The 24,297-nt window shown below is 36.9% G+C and overlaps 1 protein-coding gene and 1 long non-coding RNA gene across 3 annotated transcripts in view; one reads left to right on the top strand and one right to left on the bottom strand.

Annotated features, from left to right (window-relative positions):
* Positions 1-310: 310 nt before the first annotated feature.
* Positions 311-23,225, bottom strand: pias1b (protein inhibitor of activated STAT, 1b). 2 transcript variants are annotated; one of them, XM_058751096.1, is made up of 14 exons: positions 23,078-23,225; positions 13,544-13,988; positions 10,499-10,583; positions 10,129-10,176; positions 9,689-9,779; positions 6,359-6,502; positions 6,165-6,270; positions 5,836-5,909; positions 5,331-5,491; positions 4,871-5,001; positions 4,526-4,706; positions 4,138-4,277; positions 3,857-3,897; positions 311-2,751 (listed from the first exon to the last, which is right to left on the bottom strand). In XM_058751096.1, the coding sequence occupies exons 1-14, from the start codon at positions 23,099-23,101 to the stop codon at positions 2,434-2,436; spliced, it is 1,989 nt and encodes a 662-aa protein (XP_058607079.1). In that variant the 5' UTR covers positions 23,102-23,225; the 3' UTR covers positions 311-2,433. The 2 variants fall into 2 exon arrangements, with proteins under 2 accessions (XP_058607079.1, XP_058607080.1); XM_058751097.1 differs by having other exon boundaries at positions 6,368-6,502.
* LOC131524213 (uncharacterized) overlaps positions 23,143-24,297 on the top strand; it is a 3,607-nt gene continuing 2,452 nt past the window's right edge. The window contains exons 1-2 of the long non-coding RNA XR_009266953.1: positions 23,143-23,263; positions 23,352-23,455. This is a non-coding gene — a long non-coding RNA (uncharacterized LOC131524213). The remainder of the gene's footprint in view (positions 23,264-23,351; positions 23,456-24,297) is intronic.

The following is a 24,297-nucleotide window of genomic DNA, read 5'->3' as shown; positions in this document are numbered from 1 at the left end:
AATATCAAATTAATCAAGAAAATCTGCTGATTTAGATGATACCAGCTTTTCACAAATCAAATTATAAATTGATTTGACAAATTTTTGTCTTTTTTAAACATAGGCTACTTTTAATTTCTGTGTGACAGTGATTTAGCACCTGCAACGTATTTCTAAGAGTTTAAAATGATATTTAATAACTCACCCCATGCACACCTGAGAAATAAACTTTTTCTCATTGTTAGAGCTGATTTCATTACACCCTGAAAATAACCTTCATTCTGCAACCACAAACAAGGGGTCAAACAAAAAGACCAAAATACAGATAAGACAGAAATAGAAAAGATTTAATGTATTTGTTTTATTACAGCTAAACCGCTCTCTACATAAACAAGTAACATTCATTAAGTAAACAATGTATCCCAATTCAAATAATAAATAATTCATATAATATTTTGTACAAACTGGTATTGGTTTCCTGTACATTATGATTTCTCTCATAGCGTACCATACAGTAAGAGAAGAACTTAAGGCAGAGAGTTCATACTTGCCAGTTACTGGTACAGCTATAACAGACTGACTGTCTAGTGGTATATTTCAAGGACGTAGCGGATCAGTGGGCACATGAAATGTATGATTTCAGTGCAATGTCGATTGGGAGATTTATGTAGAATGACGGCGGTCTAAAATTTTGTGTGCTATCAAGTAACTCAGTGCAAAGGTAAAAATATATAAATTAAACAAGCATGGGTTCAATCAATCCAATTGTTAATTTGCAACACTGAAGACAAAAATCACTCATTTAGAAAGGTTAGCGGACTCTTTCGTGTACTGGCTGTCATCAAGAGATTAAAAGTATGCTAACGTTCATCCAGGCCTAACATTAGCTGTTCCACAACCTTTTTTTTAATGCACGAGAATCAATGACAAACAGCTGTCACATTACAGTGCAGCCAGAGGATGTGCACACGCAGCTGGCTTTTATCCTGTTTAATTTCAACCAAAGTTGAATGTGACACAGCAAGTATGATTGTGGAATTAATGCCTCAGATGTCTCATATAGTACAAATATGAGAGAAAGAGAGACAAGGACACGTAATTAGCTACTTGTACAATGCAACACAAGTGTTAAGAGCTCTTGAAATAATTACGAAATAAATGCAGGAAAGTAATGCGTGATCAAACAAATAGTAAAAATATAATATATAGTTAAAATAAATAAATTCAATTTTAAACAGACAGCACAGATTATGTTGCAATAAGGTCACCTTCCAAGCACAATTTGAAAATCTATAAATCGTAGCCCACCTGAAGCCCAAACCACACAGACTTCGAGAAAATGACATTTCATACATGCCGTTCTCGACATTTAAAATGGAATAACGACATTCACAGGAGACAACACCAAATGGAAATGGCAAGTGCGTTTAGCCATTTTAACACAAAGCTGTCAACTGGCGTTCGATAGCTGGAATCTTGGGACCAAATGTGGATCCTAAGGTCTGCTGGCGAGGGATATTACACTTCTGTAAGGTTCCTGTCTTGAGGAAATAATTAACATCTGCACTACGGCTACTGCAACACGGTTCTGGTTATTTTTCTGTCATATCTGCAACAAACTAAATGAGGTATGCTATAGCGTCTGATACCCTCAGCGCTGTTTTTGTGAACCACACCTCGTCTTTTGAGGTTTAGTTCAGACAAACAACAAAGGATACGAGATCGTGAAAAAAAAAAGTACAAGAGTTTACCTCAGGTACTAACCAGCAAATCTGGGCACTGAAACCAAACTCCACTTCTTACATACTTAATGTGGTGATGGATGAGAAAGAATGTGCAACTGGAATAAGACGTGACCCTCTGTCGACTCTTCAAGCATGTCGTGGCTAGATTCTGTATTGGCATAAGGGAATGCTTCTGTACAGCATACATCCTACATAACTTAAAAGCAATAATAAATTACCTGCACAGGATAATGGCATTAAATAACGTGATGCTCCCTCGCTGATCAAACAATGGCTGAGGGAAAGAGTCTTAGAAAATAAAATGATAATGATGACTGCCATTCTATTACTTTGACTGAAATAATTATTTGAAGTGAAATAAAATAGCAAAAAAGTATAAAAGGTACAGAATAAGATAATCAAGGAACAACACACAGAGCAGTGAAAAACATCTTCAGTATCCATGGAGAAAATACCAACTGAAGTCACTCACTGGGTAGGCAGCGTCCTATTGTTTATATACAAAAGTAAAACTGAAAATAGATTTTTCTTCTCTGTACACAGCAATTTTATTCTTCTCTTTACAAAAGTCTTTGTTCTCTTTTTTTTTTTTCCTCCGCACCTTCCATCCCATTCACATCTAAATCCGATCACGAGTGCACAAAGCTCCTTCAGTGTCCTCCCGTTGTTTGTGATAAAGGCTTGTCCGTTTGCGGGACCCCCGGTGTGGTCAGTCCAGTGAAATGACGTCAGGGATGGAGCCGTATATTACGGATGCGGCAGCGTCGGAGCGCGAGCGGGACACGTTGCTGTGTGGGTGGCTGTCTCTCAGACTGCTGGAGGACACCAGACTGCTGCTGCTTCCGCTGCTGCTGCCCCCGCTGCCATTGGCTGGTACTAGCGAGCTGCTCGCCGGCGTCCCCGACTGCTCCAGGAAGAGCTGAGAGGAACCGTAGGGCATGAAGCGGTTCAGGAGCAGCTCGTGGTCTTCTGACGCTGATGCAGAAGCCGAGGCTGCGGCGGCAGCGGCCATGACCATGTTATAATGCTGCAGAGATGATAGAGATGAACAACTTAAGGCTATGCTGATGTTTAATTAAAAAAGTTCTCTCTCAGTCAGATATAGGCCCTAGTGTATCTAATCCATCTAGTTTGGCACCAGATGTGGTTAAACATAGATCAGTGTTACTCATTGCGTGGCTCGCCAAGCTTTAATTTGAGGCTCGCATGGCAGTAAATAATACGATGATATGATCAATACAGAGATTTCATAAAAACATTCAAAAGAAGCAGGGCTATAACATAACCCATTAAAAAACTCACAACATGTCTACACCAGACGCGAACGTCGTGGTGCAATGCGGCAAAATGACAATAGAACCCATTATAATCAGGGCTTTATGATTTCCGCGATGCGAAAAATGCGGACGGAATCGCGGAATCTAGTTATACAAACAGAATTTACTGTATAACGTGGAATGTCATTGAATTTGTCGAAGTTTGGAAGAATAAATCAAAAGTAGGTCATTATACAAATCAAATCGCGATATGGACTAGTATCTGTAAATATTAAGCTGCAAAAATACCATTTAAATATGAATCCTGCGTACGCGTACACACAGTTTCGTTTACTACACACATTTACTATACAACAGTGTTTTCAGTGTCTGCCGTCTCGCCAAATGCGGAAATACATGAACAACAATCAGTGTCTGCTCTATTACAAATAATTTATATTTAAAAAAATACCCAAAACAGCGGAATTACAAGATGGAAATATAGACTAGAAAGATATTTAAACTTGCTCTGCCCTTAAGCACATGACATTGACTCACTGCGGAGTTTTGGCAATCTCTCCAGCTCTTAACGTCAAATGTTGGTTAGATACATGATGGGCTAATGTAGAAGCAAATAACTTTTAAAAATAACCCCTTTGTATTGCATTGCATATTGTATGTTCAGGGATGACAGATGGATAAGCAGAAATGCTGTTTATGACTGGATGTAACTTTTGATACTTTGCGGTAAAAGTGGCTCTCCTATTGACTTATTGACTTGTCCTATAAGTGCGGCTCTCATGAAAAAAATAGTGAGGACCACTGACATTGAGCACAATGCTGCCCTCTAGCTGCTGTTTCAGAGAGTAAACCTACCTGGTGATTGTCCCCTTGTAAAAATGAGAAGAAATTCAGATCTGTAGAACAAGGGAAAAAAGTTGTTTGGTATAAATGTGTTTAATATTTTTACAAAATATTAGTAAATTTCAAAATACTGTTTTTACTGCATTTGTGATTTTAAAAAGCAACTGTAGGAAGCATAAAATACATTTTAAATTCTTTCAAAATGTTACAGACCTCAAACTTTTGAACGGTAGTGACAACGCAGGCAAATGCACAATACAAAAAATATTTTATTGTTGAAATGCTGACAATACCTGAGAGGTCACTGGGTGTGTGGTAGTAATGACGGTAGTCCTGGATGAGAGGAGGTGGCGGAGGGATATAGTTTGACTCTATTGCTGGCATGCTGGGAGCTCGTGCCAATGGAGACGCCTGATGATGCAGATTTAACACACTGCAGCAAAATAACATCAAATAATTAGAAAAACTAGTCAGATATTAAGAAACAAATACAATGGCTCCAAATATTATCAAAACAATAATAAAACCACATTTGAACGTGAATTTATATGACAAAATATAAATCAAACTGGCATTTATAACAACTCATTCACAAATACACTTTTTAAAGCATTTCACAAAAACATTAGTTGGGTTTTAAATGTTAAAACAATAGATATTCTGTTCAAAATAAATTCTCACCCTTTGTTGGCAGGCGGGGAGGTTGGTGATAGAGATGGACAGGCTCTTTTAGGTGGAGGCTCGTCATTATCTTCCTCATCTGAGGAGCTGTCCAGCGTCAGGTCAATCACTTCCACTTTCTTACTGCTACTGCTATGGGACGAACTGTTTCTGTGGTCTGACATAACTGACCGACACGAGTCTTAAAGACAGAAGCATAAAAAAACAGACCTTGAATCACTATGTATTTTATTATGTTTAATACTGTACCATGCAAATGAGTCAAATTTTTTACTACAGGACTGAGACACAACTGTCTATTGTCTCCATAACTCATAACAAATATAACAGTCTTTGTTGTAATACCTTCAATGCCATTTGACGAGGCTGACACTTCCTGTACCACCTTCTTGGATCTCATAGGAGCCCAATTTCCATCTTCTTTAAACTGGATCTCATCACAGTCCACACAACTGCTCAGGATCTCCATGAACAACCTATACAGAAACACACATACCTTTAAAAAAAACACAACTTTCCCAAGACTTTTCCCATTTTGCCAGCATAAAGCACTTTTTTTTCCAGTAAGGATGCATTAAATTGCATTGAAATGAAAGAGAAAGTAAAGATGTTTATAATGTTTTACTCTATTTTAACAAATGTTTTAACAGCTCCAAACTTTTGAATGTCAGTGATAAATGCTTATACACATTAGGAAATGACTGGTACTTCAAAAGAAAAAAAACAACAAAAAACAATAACAGAAGTGTTTGTAGATTTCAGATGGCCCACAATCACAGGTATAAAAGGCGAGAGCAGCACTGACCCATCAATAATTAGGTGCTCATATGGGGCTTTCTTGTCGCAGACAGGACACACCCAGGTGGGTTTCTTCTCATTCATTTGGATGTAGAGCGTAGCATCAAAGCACTGCAGATGTGAGCAGGTGAGCGCTCGACAGGGAATCATCAACCGCATCTTTCCGAGCTGTTCATTTACACACAGATGGACACACATGTCAGCATACATTATATGGTCACATACTGCTCTCAAATTTTATAACTGAATGATGATTATACAGTAGTATCTTATTTCCAGACTGCTAGCTTGTGGTTTATTCTCCATCGCTTAAAATTATTAAACTGACAAAGAACACAATATGGGAAGTCAGAGAGTCATAAGCAGGGCTCAGTGGCATTGGTGAAAATAAAAAGTTTCATTATTCTGACAAAATGATTAATGCAATTGTATCCGAAGGAACATTAAAAGGTTTAACAGAACCATTTGAAGAGAATAAAATCTTTATTCAGGGTCGAGGGTCCATTACACACCGGACAGAGCAACGAGACTCGCAGACTGGTGGTGGCAATCTCACTGTCAGGGTCGGCGGTAAGCTTTTCTTTGACTGAAGAGAAAACACAGAACATGGAATTAATCAGATCACTTGATTTACAACATTGAATATCTCTCGTCATATCCACACACACAGCTAACAAGTAGCTCAAGACAGATCTGTAACTTTGCAGGTTATTGGAAAAACATTTTATTTTGATAATCACTTAATTAAACAAAAAAGTGAAAATGTTCCAAAATACTTGAAGTGCAAGAAATTCAGCTATATAAAGGCTCAATTCAACTGTTAAGTCCAGAGTTAACTTACTAAGTGCTCTTGAGTGGTCTGGGTTTCTAATGCCTTTTGACCGTAGTCTCTGTAGCAAAACTGAGGAGGACTGCTGTCGGACCAGGTACACTGCCATGGAGTAACTCTGTATGGACAACGCAGTATTGAAAACACATTCTGGTGGTGGTTTTCAATTTTAAACCCTTCAAGAAATAGATTTCAAACAGATTTACATTCATTACCCTTCCGATTTCCGATGTCCATGACACAACAATGGTGTTGGGAACTGTTGTAGACAACCTAACCAGGGAGGTAATGTTGATGGGTCTGCTCGGCCGCTTTGGCTCCACTCCATTTTTGGTTGGGGGAAGATATCCCTGAGGACAACCACAAAAAGTCATTGAGTTCAGCACATAAAACATAAAACAAACTACCAGGGCTCCAGACTGCGACTAAAACGGTCGTATTTGCGACCAAAAATATTAATTTGCGAGTTAAGTTTTTGCTGAGGTCGCCAATGGCGACCATGTTCTGACTTAATTTTTTTCCCGATTGTTTTGCAATCACATCTTTTACGTCCACGTATTAAACTGAGACGATGCACATCAAAGTTTTAATGGAAAAAGGAGTTTCAAACAGTCCTCATCTCTGCCGAAATGCCTGCTAAACGCAGCTCAGTTGTGCAGTGCGAGAGATCAAAACGACGAGACGTGCAAAGTGAAAGTGCAGAAAAGCAGTGTCTATTTCATGCACAACCTGAACAAACTTCAACAGGTTAAGCTGTCCGCTGTGTGGATATTGGCAATATCGTTAACAATTCTCATTTATAATCATTACTAATATAGCTTCTTGTTATCAAGATCTTTAATCTATATGCTGAGTTCTGTAAATGCGTGAACTTCATATTAGCCTGTTTGCAGCGCACTTGCCATCCAGTAATCACAATAAGCCTTATGCTTTGTTACTTTTTAATAAACAAAGTATCAGCTTTAACATTCTGCCAAATTCATAAAATAAATATGGTTTTGGTGCTCTTTAATGTGGCAGGCGCAATTGCTTTAGCGCCTCAGTTCAAGCAGTAAGTGAACCCATTATATCTTTCTCTACTATAGTACGAAATGAATGTGAATTAACATCAAAAGGTAGGCTATTTTATAAGAGAGCCTACACTTATTGAAATGTCTCATGTAATCGCTCATTCTGTGTCAAACTGCGGAAATCTTGTAAAGCTTGTAAACAATGCCACGTAACAATACATTTACCTAACCACTGGCCATCCATTAGCTCATCAGTCAGCTAGAAAAATTATTATAAAGAGGAACATTTTGCTATATTTATTCGCTCTTGCATTTTAATATTTTTACTTAACCTGTTGTCTACATGATAAAAAAATGCAAGCTAAAGATAAAATTCAACACGTTCTATAAAATTGCATGTTACTAATAAAGAAAAACCGAATGGATGTGAGAGAGATTTGACAACATTTCTATAGGAAGCATTGAGGAGGAGCCCAAACTAACACTGTAAAAAGCGATCAGTTGACTTTTCTTTAAAAACAATTGAGCAAACCCAGGGCTCGCAAAAATCGCAGGGCTATTGTGTTTTCCAGTTGGGCTACCAAAATGCATCACTGCCCTGCCCGACAGGCTAAAAACTCTCAATTTACTTAATTAAAACTTTTTATGGCCTTAAATTTTATACATGTTAAATGGTATAAGAAAAGTCTTAATTATAATTTCAAGAGGTCTTACAGTTGGGGATGGAAAGACAAGAACCGCGATACAGCTGGATTAAACTTCAAAAGGCAATGATGTCATTGAATAAATATGAGCACTGCACATTTCAAAGTCAAAACACGGCACATATGTCTTTGTGAATGTGTCTCTGAAGGGAACCGTCTGTCCTCAGAAACATGTCCTTGGCATTTTCATTTCACCCTGCCTATAATGCCTGATAAAGCAGAATATGTGAGCGCAGTGCTGCTTTGTGTACAGCCGTTATCGGAGAAGCCAAGTATATATTGCTGCAGCCCGGAGACCTCCAAGTGGGAGGGACTTACGGCGCAAGTAGGTTGGGAGACCTCCAAGAGGGAGGGTAGGTTTAGGGTTGGGTTTGGTGTAGGGAATATTAACAAGTCCCACCAATTTGGAGCTGGCTCCAACCTCTGTTTATACCTATCTCGGAGAAGCCGCTATATTTGCTCCTAAAGCGCCACCCCATGGCAGAGAGTGAATTTGCATTTCCAGTGTGCCTATCTCATGTTTAAATCAATAATATTGACCCATGTTTTTATGCAGCAAACAGAGTTGTAAATGTAAAAGTTAACGTGCCTTCTAAAAATCTAAACAATTAAGACAGTAATATTTACGTATTAACTTAATATAATACGTTTGACTTGTCCCTTTTCATAAAAATGGTTTAAAAGCTGAAATGCCATTTTATAAGATTTTTTTTGTGTGTGAAGACTTATCTAAACTGTAAATCATGTCATTTTATGATTTAAAATGCTAACATAGACATTGTCCAACCCCACTCATACAGTATTCATTTTACTTGTGCAGCTCTTAAAAAGGTTAATAAATTGCCTTAAATTGATTTTTAAAAATTCTGCAGATACCCTGTAAATATTGAATTTTTTTATTTGGGCTAGTTAAATTAATATTTGTGCAACCAAAATCTGAAGAGTACCTGCCCGAAGGGCTACCAGGGATTTTGAAATTTTGCGAGCCCTGAAACCTGTTGCCTTAAAATGATTAAGTAAATAAACTTAATGCATAATTAAAGAAATACATTAAGTGAACTTGACAATTCTGAGTTACAAAGACAAATAACAGTTTGAAAATGTGTTGTGTTCACTTTTTATTTTAAGTTGGACCAACTTAAATTTATTAAATTGCAATTACTTAAAAGTGCTTATGTTCCATGATATTGGTACGATTCTGTGTAATAAACAATTCTTTGTGACTGTATATTTAAAGTTGGAAAAGACGTTTAGTTCCCACTTTAAGTGAACCTTAGTTCCCAGGTCATCTACAAGATGGATTAAAATGCTGATAAAGTCAAGAAAAGAGTAGACAAACATGACTGTATGATTCAAATGTCAAAATGTTGAAAAAACAAATAAATAAAAGGCATTTATTCTGTGGCACCTAAAAAAATAATTTGGCGCCTAAGTTTTTTCTTATAGAAGCCAATGGCTCCTTACTCGATTTTTTTTGTCTGGAGTCCTGAACTACAGATAAATGTTTGTATCTGAAATATTTTGTTATAATAGTCAAAGTTGAGGAAACGGCTGTTTCAGATGTTGAAAACAAGAAATCCTTTAAAAGTCTAGTTCAAGTGCCAAACACATTTGCGTCGGTTTCATAAAAAATGTTTGTCATTTAATGACTAAAAAAAAAAAAAAAAACTACGGTGAAACTGAGTAAGTAATGAAATATTTTCCTTACACCATAAATATGAGTATACATGTGCTTATCATTGTTTCAAACAATTTGTCTGTCATTCGCAGATGGACTGAAAGATTCCTGGTGATTTGTGACCAAAAATAAAGCCAGACTCACAGGGAGGTTACAGGGTTTTCCATTCACTTTCACACAAAGGTTGGGTGGGAAATGATCTTCCTGAGGACAACTTGTCTCTGATAAGCAAAACCTGAAAAATATGTTGAGATTCCTTTAGGAATGTGTGGGAAAGATTTCCAAGACACTCTCAGAAACCCAAACAAAAGAAAGCTACGAAAATGGGGGTAGGTTAGCCTCAACACAGGAAATCAGAAAATAGACACAACACATTCAAATACACATTATTCAACCGCAAATTACTTTAAATAACAAAGAATTTGCTATTTTATGTGTTAAACATTAAGTTTTACATTATCATAAGATTTTGTGATTACAAAACAACAAACAATAGTGGCAACTGGCAAGTAAAAAAAAAACTCTTCAAATAATTATTTTGCTACATGTTCAAGAATCTTTTGTGGGAAACTGTTGTCTTATACCTTAGCTGTACTTGCACGGTGAAGTCACATTTGGTCCCAGAGATGTCCCTGTCGAGACAAGAGGGTGGGAGTAAAGGAATGTGTGATAGAGCGTAGGAGAGAAAAGCATACCAGACATTCTACAGGATCGCTCGCTTGGGCACGTTTGATTAGCACTATTGCCTGCTATGTTAGAAAAAGAGGAAGATATCTAAAAAGACAAGATAAAATGCAAAACAGCTGTTTTAAATTCAGCAGGTTTTCAGTTCTGGCTGAAATAGCTTTTTTAGTTCAAATTTATTACAAGCTCAAAATTAGTTAGGGTATTTCAAGCACTTGAACCATGTTACCTTGTCCAACTATGTAATTTAACATCCCTCCCCACACTTACATTGAACTGCTGATCTGTTGAACTTGCTGAGGCGTTAGTGCAAACGCAAAACATGTTTCCTGAAACCTCTGACTGCTGTCTGAGGCTGTGAAACAAAAAGAGAGGAGACGATTATAAAAGATGGAGAAAGCATCGCTCTATTGATATAATGACAGCGATGCGACTTAAGAACTCTGTGAAGGAAAGGTCAGCCAAGTTAGTGAGTCATATTCATTGCTACAATCATATTACACTGAAACGAATAATAAGGAATTCAATGTGTTTACCATTTAAATGTGACTGTCTTACAAAAAAAGCACAGTTCAGGGAGCTTATCAACTAGTCATTTACGTAGCAATTTCGAAAATATGCACTGCATTCGAATGACATTTAGAGAACTTGTGTGCTGCCAGCTTTGTAGCAAAAGTTTGGAGAGGGGCTTTCTGTTACTTACAGTCCTAAAGAAATGCTTTAGTAAGTCTGGTATTTACTGAAGAGGAAACTGTTAGGGAGGAACAGCTTCCTTGTAATGTAAATCGTTTCAGCTGGTCCACATACTTTTGGTTATATAGTATATATTTGCATATTTCTTTACAGCATCCTTGACCAAGCAACCAACAGTAAGTAAAGTAAAGTTATTATCTCAAACCGCCAACAAAGCATCATCTCAGTTACAGACACAAGGTTGCTGGTCCTTTTCTGTGGAACTACTTTAAATGCTTGTGCAGTTTAGTTCAAAGCCAAACTCTACAACATGGCTAAAAATAACTTAGGGTTACATAACCCAATCTCCTTAAATGAAGCAAGGGTTTCAGGAGCAAGAGAGAGTGAGAGAGATAAGAGGAAGCTCTATCTGCACCTCTACAGGCACTTCACATCGCACACACAGGTGGCTGAACTCAATGAAAGGGACTGAAATGAGAGGTGCGTTTTCTGCAAACTGACCACTTGAGTAGTCATGTGAAGAGGAAAATCTATTCCACTTGAAACAGTTTAACAGTGAGATTCTGGCAGATGATTAATCTGTACTGATGAGAAAGGAGAGGACGGGAGCCAATTCTCCGGTGCGGAAAAGATCCATCAACACTGGTTTCTCTCTCAGCTCAAACAACTCAAAATTCACCAATCATTTTCATCACATTGACCCAGAAAGAATGTTCAATCCGAGGGGCTTCAACTCAATATGGGAGAAGGACCATTGTGTTTCCTGGAAGTTGTTTGAAAAGCAATTTGATGTTACAGGGTTCTTTGTCTTACATAGCAAAAATCACTTATTATGAATGAATGATGCATTTATATTGCTTTGTGTATTGCTGTAAACCCAAAGCGCTTTACAAGCATGTATTATATAGCAATCTGCACATAAATTGAACTCTATAAGAGTGCTTGCAAGAAAATGAAACTTGAAATAAGGTAACCTGCTTCCACACTCCAAAATGAGCTAAGCATTGGTTAAGAACCTAGATTTGATTCAAACTGCACTCATTGCAATTCATTTTTGATGCCGTTTGGCATAACTGTCTACATACATATATTTTAAGTATTTACTTTGGCATTCATTTTCTTTTAAAGAATAAAATGACAGGCTTGCACTTAAAACCCACATAATAATCATAAATGTCCTGAAGTGAGAACACTAAGGCTAGTTATGTGAACATCTCACAGACCAAAATCAGAAAAAGAACATAACACTTAAACCTGCTGACTATCAACCTAACTAATATATATTATATATATACCGTATATATATATATATATATAAAAAAGCAAAAAGGCTTTAACACAGCCTCCGTGCTTAATGACACATCCTTTCCATTGATATTGGCCTTTTATTCTTAGCAGGAGCTGGACGACTAAATATAGCACAGGTGGCTCTTGTCCAATCTGATAAGCCATAAATCACTTGAAGAGCACCTTTATGTTTGTATAGGTGGGGGAGGTGAAGTCTTCATAAGAGGAATAGATTGCTTTAAAGGATGTACAAAAATACAGATTTTCAAAATCGACTAGTTGGTGGGCTGTCCGAATATCTAGTTAGTCTGAAGGCAGCATCATGTCCACAAGCTCCCGATCAGATGCATTTCCTAGCAATATATGTAAGCTAAGTGAAACTTTTAAATACAATAAAGAAATTAAATCAGGGGTTTCCAAACTGGAGTCTGTAAAATCTTTTAGCATACAAGTTGTATTTTTGGACCGTCAAAGTTAACTTAAGATGTTTATTAAATAAAATTTTTTCAACATTTATTATTTCTAAATAATATTTATTGTGAAAAGCACAAATTTTGCATGTTTCTTTAGGTTTATACAGCTAACATTACACTAGTAGTGTAATAGTGTAAATGAAATTGAACCTAATACATAAATATTATAACAAATATTTTCCAGAAAGTATTTTAATATTTTGCCATGAATATAAATACAACAAATATAAAAGTGAACAGCAATGTTGCTGTTGATTTATTTAATAAGGTAACAGATTATTTTAAGGTGACGTAGTTACACATTACAAGTAGGCTTCTTACTACAGAAACAGTAAATTATGCATAATTATAAGTAACTAAGCTGAAACAAAGCCCTAAGCTTAACCTTAACCCTATACTATATACATGTAGTTAATTAGTATTACTTAGTATCTATCTGTGTAATTACACTGTAATAAAATCACCTTAAAATAAAATGTAACCATAATTATTTCTCTCACAGAATAAATACACAAAAATATGGCGATAACGTTACATTTTAGGGTTTCACCATATTTGGAGGTCCTCTTTTGTTAGGGCACAGTAGTACTCTACGGCATCAGAAAGTCTGAAAATCCCTGGTAACTTTTATTGCAAATCATGTACAGACTGCAATACAGAGTGGCACAAAACTGCTAATGTTTATCCAGGACAAAGAATGATGCTTCAAAGGAGATGATTTTAGAGACAAATCTTCTTGGAAATGGTTTTACCGTGCTACACACTCACTGAAAAGCTGCATTTCTGAATTCATTACTGTAGAAGCACTATTCAACCCTAATAATAAAATTATCAGCTGTTAGAGACCATTCCTATTACTCACCTAAACTGGTGGGCTTGATAAGCTCATCAAGTACATCGTAGAATGGCAGCCTTTGGAGCTTGACGTCTGGATGGACTGGGTGAAGGGTGGAGGCCAGATGGGGCAGGCCCAGCTCGTGCTTCGGCCCAAGCAGTGCGACAGGTAGTAGAGAAGGTGAGCCATGCCCATCGAATCCCAGCTGTGTCAGGCTGGCAGGCAGGCCTGTGGGAGCCCCACCAGTGGTGGAGTGTATGCCAGGGAGGGAGAGGTCTGTCGGGGACACCATCTTTGTAGGGAAGCGGCGGCGGTAGAGCTCCTTGATCTTCATCTGCACGGCAGGGCTGCAGCCAGCTTTCAACAAATGTAGAGCTTTGGTCAAGAGTTCGTGCTTCCTTCCATGTTTGTTACGGCCTGCATATCCCAGAAGAACTTGAAGCTCTGAGACACGGAGGCTCATCACCATTTGCTGTCGTAAAAAAATTATAGAAGAAAGAGGAGTTCAATTATGTAATCGACAAAACCTTTTTGTTTTTTAAATGTGTGTGTTCCATAGAGGAAAAAAATAAATAAATAAATAGTACACACTGCATAGGAACAAGCTATGGTTGAGTAAAATAGAGTAAATAGTATTTTTTTTTTCTAAAAAGAGTAATAAATAGACAACACCATTCAAAAGTTTGGGTCGGTAAGATTTTTTTGAAATAAGTCTCTTATGCTCACCATGGCTGCATTTATATTAATTAAAACACACCGAGATGGTAATATTGTGAAATAATTACAATTTGAAATAACAGTTGTCTATTTTAATATATTTTTAAAATTCAATTTATTCCCGTGATGGAAAACCTGAATTTTCAGCAGCCATTACTCCAGTCTTCAGTGTCACTTAATCCTTCAGAAATCATTCTAAAATGCCGATTTGGTGAAACATTTCTTAGTATTATTAATGTTACAAATGGTTGTGCTGATAAATTTTTTGTGGAAGCAATAAAACATTTTACTTTGATAAATAGGATTCTTTGATAAATAGAAAACTCAAAGGGAAACATTTATTTGGAATACAAATCTTTTGAAACATTATAACTTCACTGTCACTTTTTATCAATTTAATGCATCTTTACTGAATACTGAATCACCCACTTCTACATGTTGCACATACTGACGGGCAGACATCTTCAAGAAGAGTCATTTCTCGGATTATGTTTCATTTCTATTTAATCATCAGTCAACCTAACATGGTTTTTGTAATGATGGTGATTTAATATGAAGTTATCCAGTCTGTCCGATAGGACCTATGATTTATATGACGCATACACAATGTAGACAAAATTAGCATCAAGTTCTGTCATGGATGAGCATTCATTATAAGCCATTATTTAAAAAACAAATCTTTTGAAACATTATAACTTCAGTCAATTTTGATCAATTGAATGCATCTTTACGGAACAAAAATATATACTGTTTAAAAAGAAATACCTCAAACTATCCATCTCCAAGGTGAAAACACAGAGTCATCGTTTCTACTTAAACATTAGTCAACCCAACTAATGGTAACTAGTGTCTGGGTGCCTCATTTTTAGTGATGGTGATTTAATGTGAGGTTATCAAGTCTGTTCGATAGGACCTATGATTATACACAATGTACACCGACTAGCACTAAATTAACTTCAGGCTCTATCATGGACAAGTGTTCATTATAAACAGTCATACTGGCCAAAAGGCATGTCAGTGATGATACAATCAGTTCAGTTTGCCAAATGCAGATCAAGTCAGGTTTTTGAAGGGTTTTTTGGTTGCAACATTTGCATTGTGTTGTTTTGTTTGCGATGCAGACCTGTAATTGTGACGGCCCTCATGTATGGCGTTTGACCACACGTGTAAGCGTTAACACCCACATGTGTGGGATCAAAGCCACTTCTCATGTGCAGACTTTAGATCCCCTGTCGTTCTTGGATATTCTGAGACTATAAAGGGCTGTGTTGGTGGTACCAGCATTTGGATTCTATTAAAATCTATGGGCAAGTAGAGAGGTGAAGAGGGTGCGATAGTGGGGGAAGGGAAGATCAAGCCTGAGCCTGGGCCAGTGAGTTTTCATAACAAAAGCAGTGGAGCACAGCTCCAGGGAAAACAAGAGAACCGCAGACCAGCAGAGGCTCATATTTCTCCACCTCGGAGAGACCAGAGTCCCCTCCCCAGTTTACTGCCAAGTGCCAACTGGACTGTTCACACAAATACAGACACAAACACTTTATTAATTTCCACCCACCCCACCTCCCAACACAAATAAACGGCTTCCCTGCCAGTGCACACAAATTATGAGACTCTTGCTCTCGTCCTACTGTAGTGAGGAACGGACCCCAGTGTAAACCTAGAAGAGATCAAGAAGTTTGGTGATTCAAGAAGAACCCAAGGGAAAGCCTGATCTTTCTGGTAAATCATAGCCAGCATAGTTTCAGAACGTTTTCCTTTCATACTTCTAAAAGCAAATGAATATCCCACAACCTGTCACAACTCTTGAAAGTCTGGACTCTTGGTCAACAGTTGAAGCCCCAAGTCAACAGGGAGCTGAGAAATCAGGGAGAAAGGAGCAAACACTCGTAAGTAAACGGTCTATTAGGATGAGCTCATTCTCTTCATGAGGGCCCAATAACCCTGTGAAGACAAAGGAATAGGAAGTGGACCCTGAGCTGTGCAAAAACCTTCCTGATGATTAAGCAAGCAGGCATTTTCATGTGGTTCTAAGGAATCCTAAACCTTATGAATTTTCACAGCTAGAGGCTGAGTCCACCTGCATAACATTCAAAAGTTTGAGGTCGGTTGAGGTTATGATTTTTCAAATGCTTTAAAAAAAAAAAAAAAGCCTCTTATGTTCAAAGGCAGTAATATTGTGTTAAAGTACCCCTATTATGCCATTTTTAAGGTTGCTAATATTGTTTTATGAGTCTCCTAAAACAGGACATGCATCCAAAGTCAAAAAACATTTAAGTTTTCTAAAAAAATCGATTTAATTTTACCTAATTTCTAAATGATTCATAAACGACTCGTGCGAAGCAGTTCAAAGAATCAGTCTCTCTAAACCCCTCCTTTCCGTGAGCCCTCACTGCTGTGATTGATCAGATGGCGCAGTCCTTTGTGATTGGTCTACCGTGTACAGCGCGTGTCGGAAACTAAACGCCCATTGCCATAACAGAATGACTGGAGACTTGTCAATGCATAGCAAAAATGGTATCGATTGTACATTAACAATTCAGGCTGGAATGAAATGTTGAAGTGGCTGATTTAAAATAATCTTGTGATAGCAAAGCTGAATTTTCAGCATCATTACTCCAGTCTTCTTCAGCATTACATGATCCTTCAGAAATCGTTCTAATATGCTTATTTGGTGCTCAAGAAACATTTTTATTATTAATGTTAAAACCGTTATCTTGGTTAATACTTTTGTGGAAATTGTGACATACTTTCCTGATTCTTCGATTAATAATAATAAAAAAATTATTAATTAAAAAAAATTAAAAACTAATCCCAAACTTCTGCAATAGTGTTTGAAGCATAACTTTAAAGACAATTTAAACTCTAATGTCACCTCTCAATGATACATATACCCTATGGGAAATGGGCTCTTGGGTCTGTAAACACATGTCTAAATACCTCTACAAACAGCAGAACGCTGAAGCCAAGGTTTCTAAACAAGCTAAGTCCATTAGGGCAGTGGTGGCCTAATGGTTAGAGTTGGACTTGTAACCCGAAGGTTACGGGTTCGAGTCTCGGGTCCGGCAGGAATTGTCAGTGGGGGGGAGTGAATAACGAGCGCTCTCCTCATGGTGTGTGTGCACTTGGATGAGTTAAATACAGAGTACAAATTCTGAGTATAGGCCACCACCATACTTGGCCACACGTCACTTCACTAAGTCAACTAGCAGCTAGAAAACAAATACCACAGGTCAAGAAAAAAGGTCTTCTAAAAAGCTACAGTGAGAGATTATACAGACACTTTGCAGAAAATATTAGAACAGGGTTGGCCAACGTCGGTCCTGGAGAGCAAGAGTCCTGCAGATTTTTGCTCCAACCTTGATAAAAACTCACCTACTTTTAGCTTTCTAGTAAGGCTTAACCTTGATTAGCTTGTTCAGGTGTGTTTGATTAGGGTTGGAGCGAAATTCTGCAGGACTGTGGCTCTCTAGGACCGATGTTGGACACCACGTAAAAAGATGGCATTTTACTTACGTATTGAAAGGGCCCTCAAATTAGGGCTGGGCGGTATATCGCGTTTGTACGATATATCGATAAATGTTTTATAAGCGATACGGTATGAAGCAATACCATTAATATCGATACAGCCTACAGTAGTTTGATACGAGTAAATCTGAGAAAAATATCTAGGGAGGACACAGACTGAACTGCTGTGGAGAAAGGGCATCATACAATTTGCTTTATGTGAAGGGCTTTAAAAAAACTCATAAGATATAGTAGACTATGTTTATAGTTTCGGTTTAAAGTGGCTTGCGCTCGCCTCGTCAAATGCTCTGACAGAAAGCCTGCGCGTGTGGCTGACAGAGATGCTACTCGCGCGGTTTAATATGTTTGAGATGTGCTGTTTTCCTTAATGTATAACTTGCATTTCACAGGTATATTCTCCATCTGTAAATGTTTAAAAAGCCATGGAAATATTTCCATTTTGCTGTCAGAAGTGCATGAGCTTTTGCTTTGCTATTCTCCGCTAAACTTAACAGACTTCGTTTAGAATGAGAGCAGCCATGCGCATGTAATAGGGTAATCAAAATAGCCTTTTTACTCAATTAGTCTGTGCTTTTTTATTATTTTCCTTTTAGTTTAGAAAATTTAACTTCTACTTTAAAAGCATTATTTTTGTTTTTAAATTGCAATGTTACAATGTTAGAATGTAATGTGATTTTAACCCTTTTTTGCACATAATATATACCTACGCGCTTGCATTCACTTTATTTGTTTAATCCAAATACCGAGATATATACAGTATACCGCAAATCAGACAAAAAAAAAAAAAAAAAAAAAATTTGCTCATATCACCCAACCTTACCTCAAATTAATAATTTCACTCATCCTCAAGATAGATCCGCTTTATAGTTGAACTGAGTTTATTTCATGATTAATGAACTTTGCAACATTGACAGTTATTGAGCTAAACTGAATCAACTTTGAAAAAAAAAAAAAAGATGAATAATGACATTATTGTCTTTTCAGATATGCTTTGCAGCTGAAATTGTATTCATTTCATAAGTGAATAACTTTGTAACATTAATAGTGTTATTTTCCTGTTTATTACCGTGAAGCTGCTTTGAAACCATCAATATAGTATAAAATGCTATAAAGGTGACTTGACTTAATTATATAAATTTACATGACTTTAGATTTTATTACATTTCCAAGCTTAGAAATGAAAGTTTCCTGTTATTTCATGGTTTTACTTGGCCAAGGGAACCCTGCAGGCTGCTATACTACAATATTCTTAGAAAACTGATACATTCTTCGAAGTTATATTTTTTTGGCTTTTTTTTTTTTCTGTTTCCACAGGATCGGTGGGATCGGGAATGGTCTACATGGCAGGACTCAAACTCAAGCTGTCAGAAGCTCTGCTGTGCCACAAATTTTATATAACTTTGAGAGAGAAAAAAACAAACAAACAGAAATTTAATCTAGAATGCTTTAGTTCCCATTCATTATGAAGAGTGAGTGACTAGCAGACTTCAGAATTCCTCTTTTGTGCACCATAAAAGACAAACAACATGAGGGTGAGTAAATGATGACAGAATATCTCTTTAGGCCCTCAGATAATTCCAGCACTACTTCCAAAAACATCAAAGCAAAACAATAGCAGTCTCTGTTCTATGGTCTGATATCTGAATTAAGAACAGTATAGTACACTACTTCTCAGAAAAGGTGCATTTAATAAAACAACTGCTTGATTTAACAGTAAGATTTCTGATTTAGTTTCAATGAGTGTGGTTATCATTAGGGGTCGACCGATTATCGGCCTGGTCGATTATCGGCGCCGATATTAAGCATTTTTAGGATTATCGGTATCGGTCATTTTCAAAACCGATGTGCCGATAAAATTATTTAATTTTGAAACGCGGTATTTGGCTCTTATGCAGCCTGTCAGAACTCACCACTCTGTGGCCTAGAGCAGTCTCCGCCCACCGCGCATCTGATTTGTTGGGAGTCACGATTCAGACCAATCAATGTGGAAGGCACTCTCACACTGATAGCCCTTGCTACAGTTTCAGTGATCACGCATCAGTTGTCTCTCAAAGGCAGCAGCAGAAGTTGCTCAAGTTGCAATAAATCACAATCCACTACACTGAAGTTGCAAAACACCTCAATATTATCTATTTATGGTTTCCGCGATGGGAAAACGCAGACGGAATCGCGGATGCCAGTCATATAAAGGGAATTTACTGCGCACGGAGTTCGTCAAAGTTTGGATGAATTAATCAGAAGTAGGTCAGTTATATCGACTCGCGCTATGGACTAGTATCTGTAAATACTAAGCTGCAAAAAGACTTATTTAAATATGAATTCTGCATGTTCTGCGTGTCTCTGTATATGTGAATGGCACAGACGCGCGGTTTTGATTATACACACACACACACACACACACTGAAGTGTGCGACGCTCGCGGTGTTTTCAGCATCTGCCTTCTCACTAAATGAGGACATAAATACATGAACAACATCCCCAGAACTGCTCTGAGAGTTGCTTCATGAGCATTTGACCATTCCATTTGAGTAAAACGATCGTCATATCACATACATAGGCTATACAGAAACTTAAGAGGTCCTCATGGCAACCCGTCAAAATAAAAGTTCGGTTTATCTACTGCTACTACAACAACAACAACTTTTGTTTAAAAGAATAATCACACAATACGCTATTTCTTCCATGTTTTAATTGTAACGGTAAACCCATTTGTTTGCCAAAAAATTTAGTTTAACTCCCATTTGATTAAAAGATAACTGAAATTAATGTTTTATGGCTTCATTTGCACTGCACTGTAAATGAAAACTAATCGAAATTACTGTCACATAGGCCAAGATTAAGATACTGTCAAACAGGCCAAGATTAGGATGACATAAATTGTGACATTTCAATAGGCTATTGAACCAAGTGTGCCTATAACAGGCTATTAGTGTTATAGTTTAATTAAAATAGTTACAGTCTTCTTCACAACTTCTACAATGGAGCTATGAAGACAATTAAATTATTTACACTTATTATATTATAATTATGAGAGGTTATGCTATTACACATACATTTCTAACATGTAAATTATTGAAGCCAAATACTTACTTTTCCCCAAGCTGTTTAGCTGTAGTACAGTATTCATAGGCTTAATCATGAAGCATGCAGTGGCCCCACTTTTAACTCTCTCTTTATATTACCCTTATTGTAGATGGATGCATGGAGGAAGACAAGAGTAAGAAGTGCAATCAACACCAGGGAAGGCAGTTTTTGTCAGAGCCCTTGTTATTCTTAATTTTGACATTAATTTTCATTTTTACATCAGACATAATATATCGGTTAAAAATATCGGTTATCGGTCCACTTGGTCTGTAATAATCGGTATCGGCCCTGAAAAACACATATCGGTCGACCCCTAGTTATCATAAGCCTTGACTCAGTTATGATAAAGACATAACCTAAGTTACCTAACCATAGGAAGCACTTCTCTGAAAGGATGTAACTTTGGTACCTGCATAAAGCAGGCTTACTTCCTGCATAACCCACAAATGCGCTGATGCTCAATAACAATGAAATAAATCAAAAGTATAATTGATAATTAATTTAAAATTAAGCTGAAGTATTGATAATGAACTACCTCCACACTGCCAACAATTTACAAAATGATGAAAGAAAATTACTTTTTTAATTCTTGTTTAAAATAACCACTGTTTCATTAAGTACCAGGAAGTGGTTTAAACTATTAGCTTTTTTATTTTTTTTTATTAATACTTCAAACATTATGATACAGGTTTGCAATGCAACTGTAAAAGCTAGTATTAAAATTTCACAATAACCAGAAGTACTACAACAGGTGTACATTAATTTGATCATCATCTTAAGATACAATTTTATTAGATGAGTTATTTCAGACAGCGGTGGGTCAAACGGTTCTGTCATTGAACAAAAAAAAAAAGTAAAATAATTAAAACACTCAGGAGTCAAAAGGCTGAGAATGTCAATATTTGATCATTTTACACTTCATACTAATTTCATTGAAATTAAAATTTAAAGACAACTTTTTTTCAGTCTGTAATGCCAATGCTGTCTGTTAGCATACCAAATATTTTATATTTACATTCTGGCAGCAAAATGTCATTGTCCCTATGTAGCAACTTAGTACTCCAACTAAAGGCCTCCTATAATGACAAATCCAAAATGCACAGCTTAAAATATAACAGCAGTTTTACAAAAAAATATGTTCTTTGGATTATCAGCAGCAAAGGTCATTTTTCTCTCTCTGCAAAATAGATGTTTTGTTACTGCCAACAAGAGTATCATGGTACAATGTGTCATTGCCAAATAAAGCTACTAATTCTGTGAAAAAGAAAAATCTACTACATAAGGGGGCATGTTATCATGCCTCCTTTTCTCTTTTTGGAAAAGATTGTTGCTAAATGGTCTGATCCATAATTCTTTAAAACTACTTTTGACAGTATACTGTCTAAGTGACCAAATCAGAGCCAGTAGAGGTCTACATGTTCCTTTCCATAAGTAGTAACATTATAGTACAACAACAAACAGCGGACCAAATTTTAATATCACTAGCAAACACAGGTGTGACAATCAAACAACCACATCAAAATAAACAACAACAATGACAGAAGTCTCACAGCATCACCTATGTAAACACCACCTAAACATACACCAACTTTAAGCGAACTTCCTACTAAATCACAGTGAAACTAAAAGAAACAGGCCGTGGTCGATTGTTTGCATCAAAATCTGGTGCTGTGTAAACAGAGACAACATTTTTGGATGTCACATACTCGATACAAAGGTTCAAACGTGTCTATGATGCCCAAAATTCACTATTGGTTGTCAGATATCTAGGTCATGAGACTGAGCAGTTGTCTGTTTTTATAAAAGCATCAAGTTAACAAAAGTCCTAACTGTCAAAGTACCGAATCTCCAGGCTGTTAGCAGCCTACGCACCACCCACATGCTGCTTCACACTTACGACCGACTCCTCTGACTCTCCATGGACCGCTTAATCACTTCATTTAAACGTTAAAAGAACAATTAGCAATATTAATATCCTAAATCAGACGGAAGAGAGCTAATCTCACACGAGCAGGCAGACAGCTGTACGGGTTAGCTGGCAGCTAGCTGGATCCATCACAACAATAACACTGTTCCTTTAACCGGGCTCAAAACTGCTCATAAAGCGCGTTTAAATCAAATATGGAACGGCGCCTCGTTCAAAAGTAAATCGCAGGAACAGGTCGGACGAAAAACATTGCCGAACAGGTCTTGTATAAAGGCTGTATTGAAAGTAATTTGCGGGATACACTTTACCTTCAATTCCGCACTCTCCGCCATCTTGTTTCTCTGGCGCGCAAGCGTGATCTGAGCCTTGGCACGTGACCAGGATTTGTGGTTCAAATGTGCAGGAACCCCTCTCAAAAATTAGCGCGCGGATTACGCGATTACACACTGTTTGAATGGAATACACGGCATCATACATCAGCGACAAGATCTCCTGTAACCAGATTAGATTTATCAATTTATACCATTCATAAATGTGTTGTTGTATTGATTAAACAAAAAGATAACGGTACATTCTTTCCAGATTATCGGATGCCATTTGCATTCAGTTTTGTAGCTGACAAGTGATGGGAAGTCCGTGTCATTTCCACAAATCGGTTCGTTCGAACGGATCGTTAAAAAGAACAGGTATTAAATAAATAAAAATTTGGGGATTATGCCATGTTGTAATTTTGTCACCACGTTCAGTTTTTACAACCATGATCCATCTTTCAAAATCAAAACCAAATATAATTTACATTTACATTAAACAATGCTATTAAAATCCTTTAGCCTACATCTCTTGGCTGGTTTTGAGCAACAGGTCTGTAAACTTAAACCTGCTCGGAGGTTTATTTCATGTAAACAGGATTAGATCGCATCTTTTTAAGCAGAATTGATACTTGAAATCTGTCCCAGCCACCGCTACTTTATTACAAGAGCACCCTACTGGTCCAGGGACAATAATTTAAAATAATAATAATTTGAAAATAATATAATAATGTTGTGTAGTCTATAATACTTTAAACACAGTTTTACTCATTGAAAGATTTATTAGTGATGAAATAATTACTTTAAAATTGTATTAGTCGTACACACATACAGTTAATCTGAGCCATGCATTAATTTGAGTGATGACAGCTATTATAGGAGTGGCTTGATGGAGCGCAGGAGATGCAGATAACATGATCTTGACCCTTAAGAAACTTAAAAATTAATGCTGTCACATAACAAATCTGCTTCAGAGATAAAATTAAATGAATTTCTAATTACTACATTGAAATAAAAATGTAAAGCCTGTATAATTACTAGAAATCGTGAATATAAATAATTGGGAATCATGTAAAAAAAAAAAATTAAAAACAGTGCACGTTATTATAACATTTATGTAGTTTTGTTCGCTTGGCTGTTTCCTTATAAAGGTCCAGAAATTTGTAATTAGTTTCATCAGGTGTCTCTTTTATTTTTAATTATATGATGTCATTACGTTG

This window comes from Onychostoma macrolepis, chromosome 18, assembly GCF_012432095.1.
Source record: "Onychostoma macrolepis isolate SWU-2019 chromosome 18, ASM1243209v1, whole genome shotgun sequence".
In the NCBI taxonomy this organism is placed as follows: domain Eukaryota; kingdom Metazoa; phylum Chordata; class Actinopteri; order Cypriniformes; family Cyprinidae; genus Onychostoma; species Onychostoma macrolepis.
Note: the sequence above shows the minus strand (reverse complement) of the source record. Positions and strands in the feature narration are given on the sequence as shown.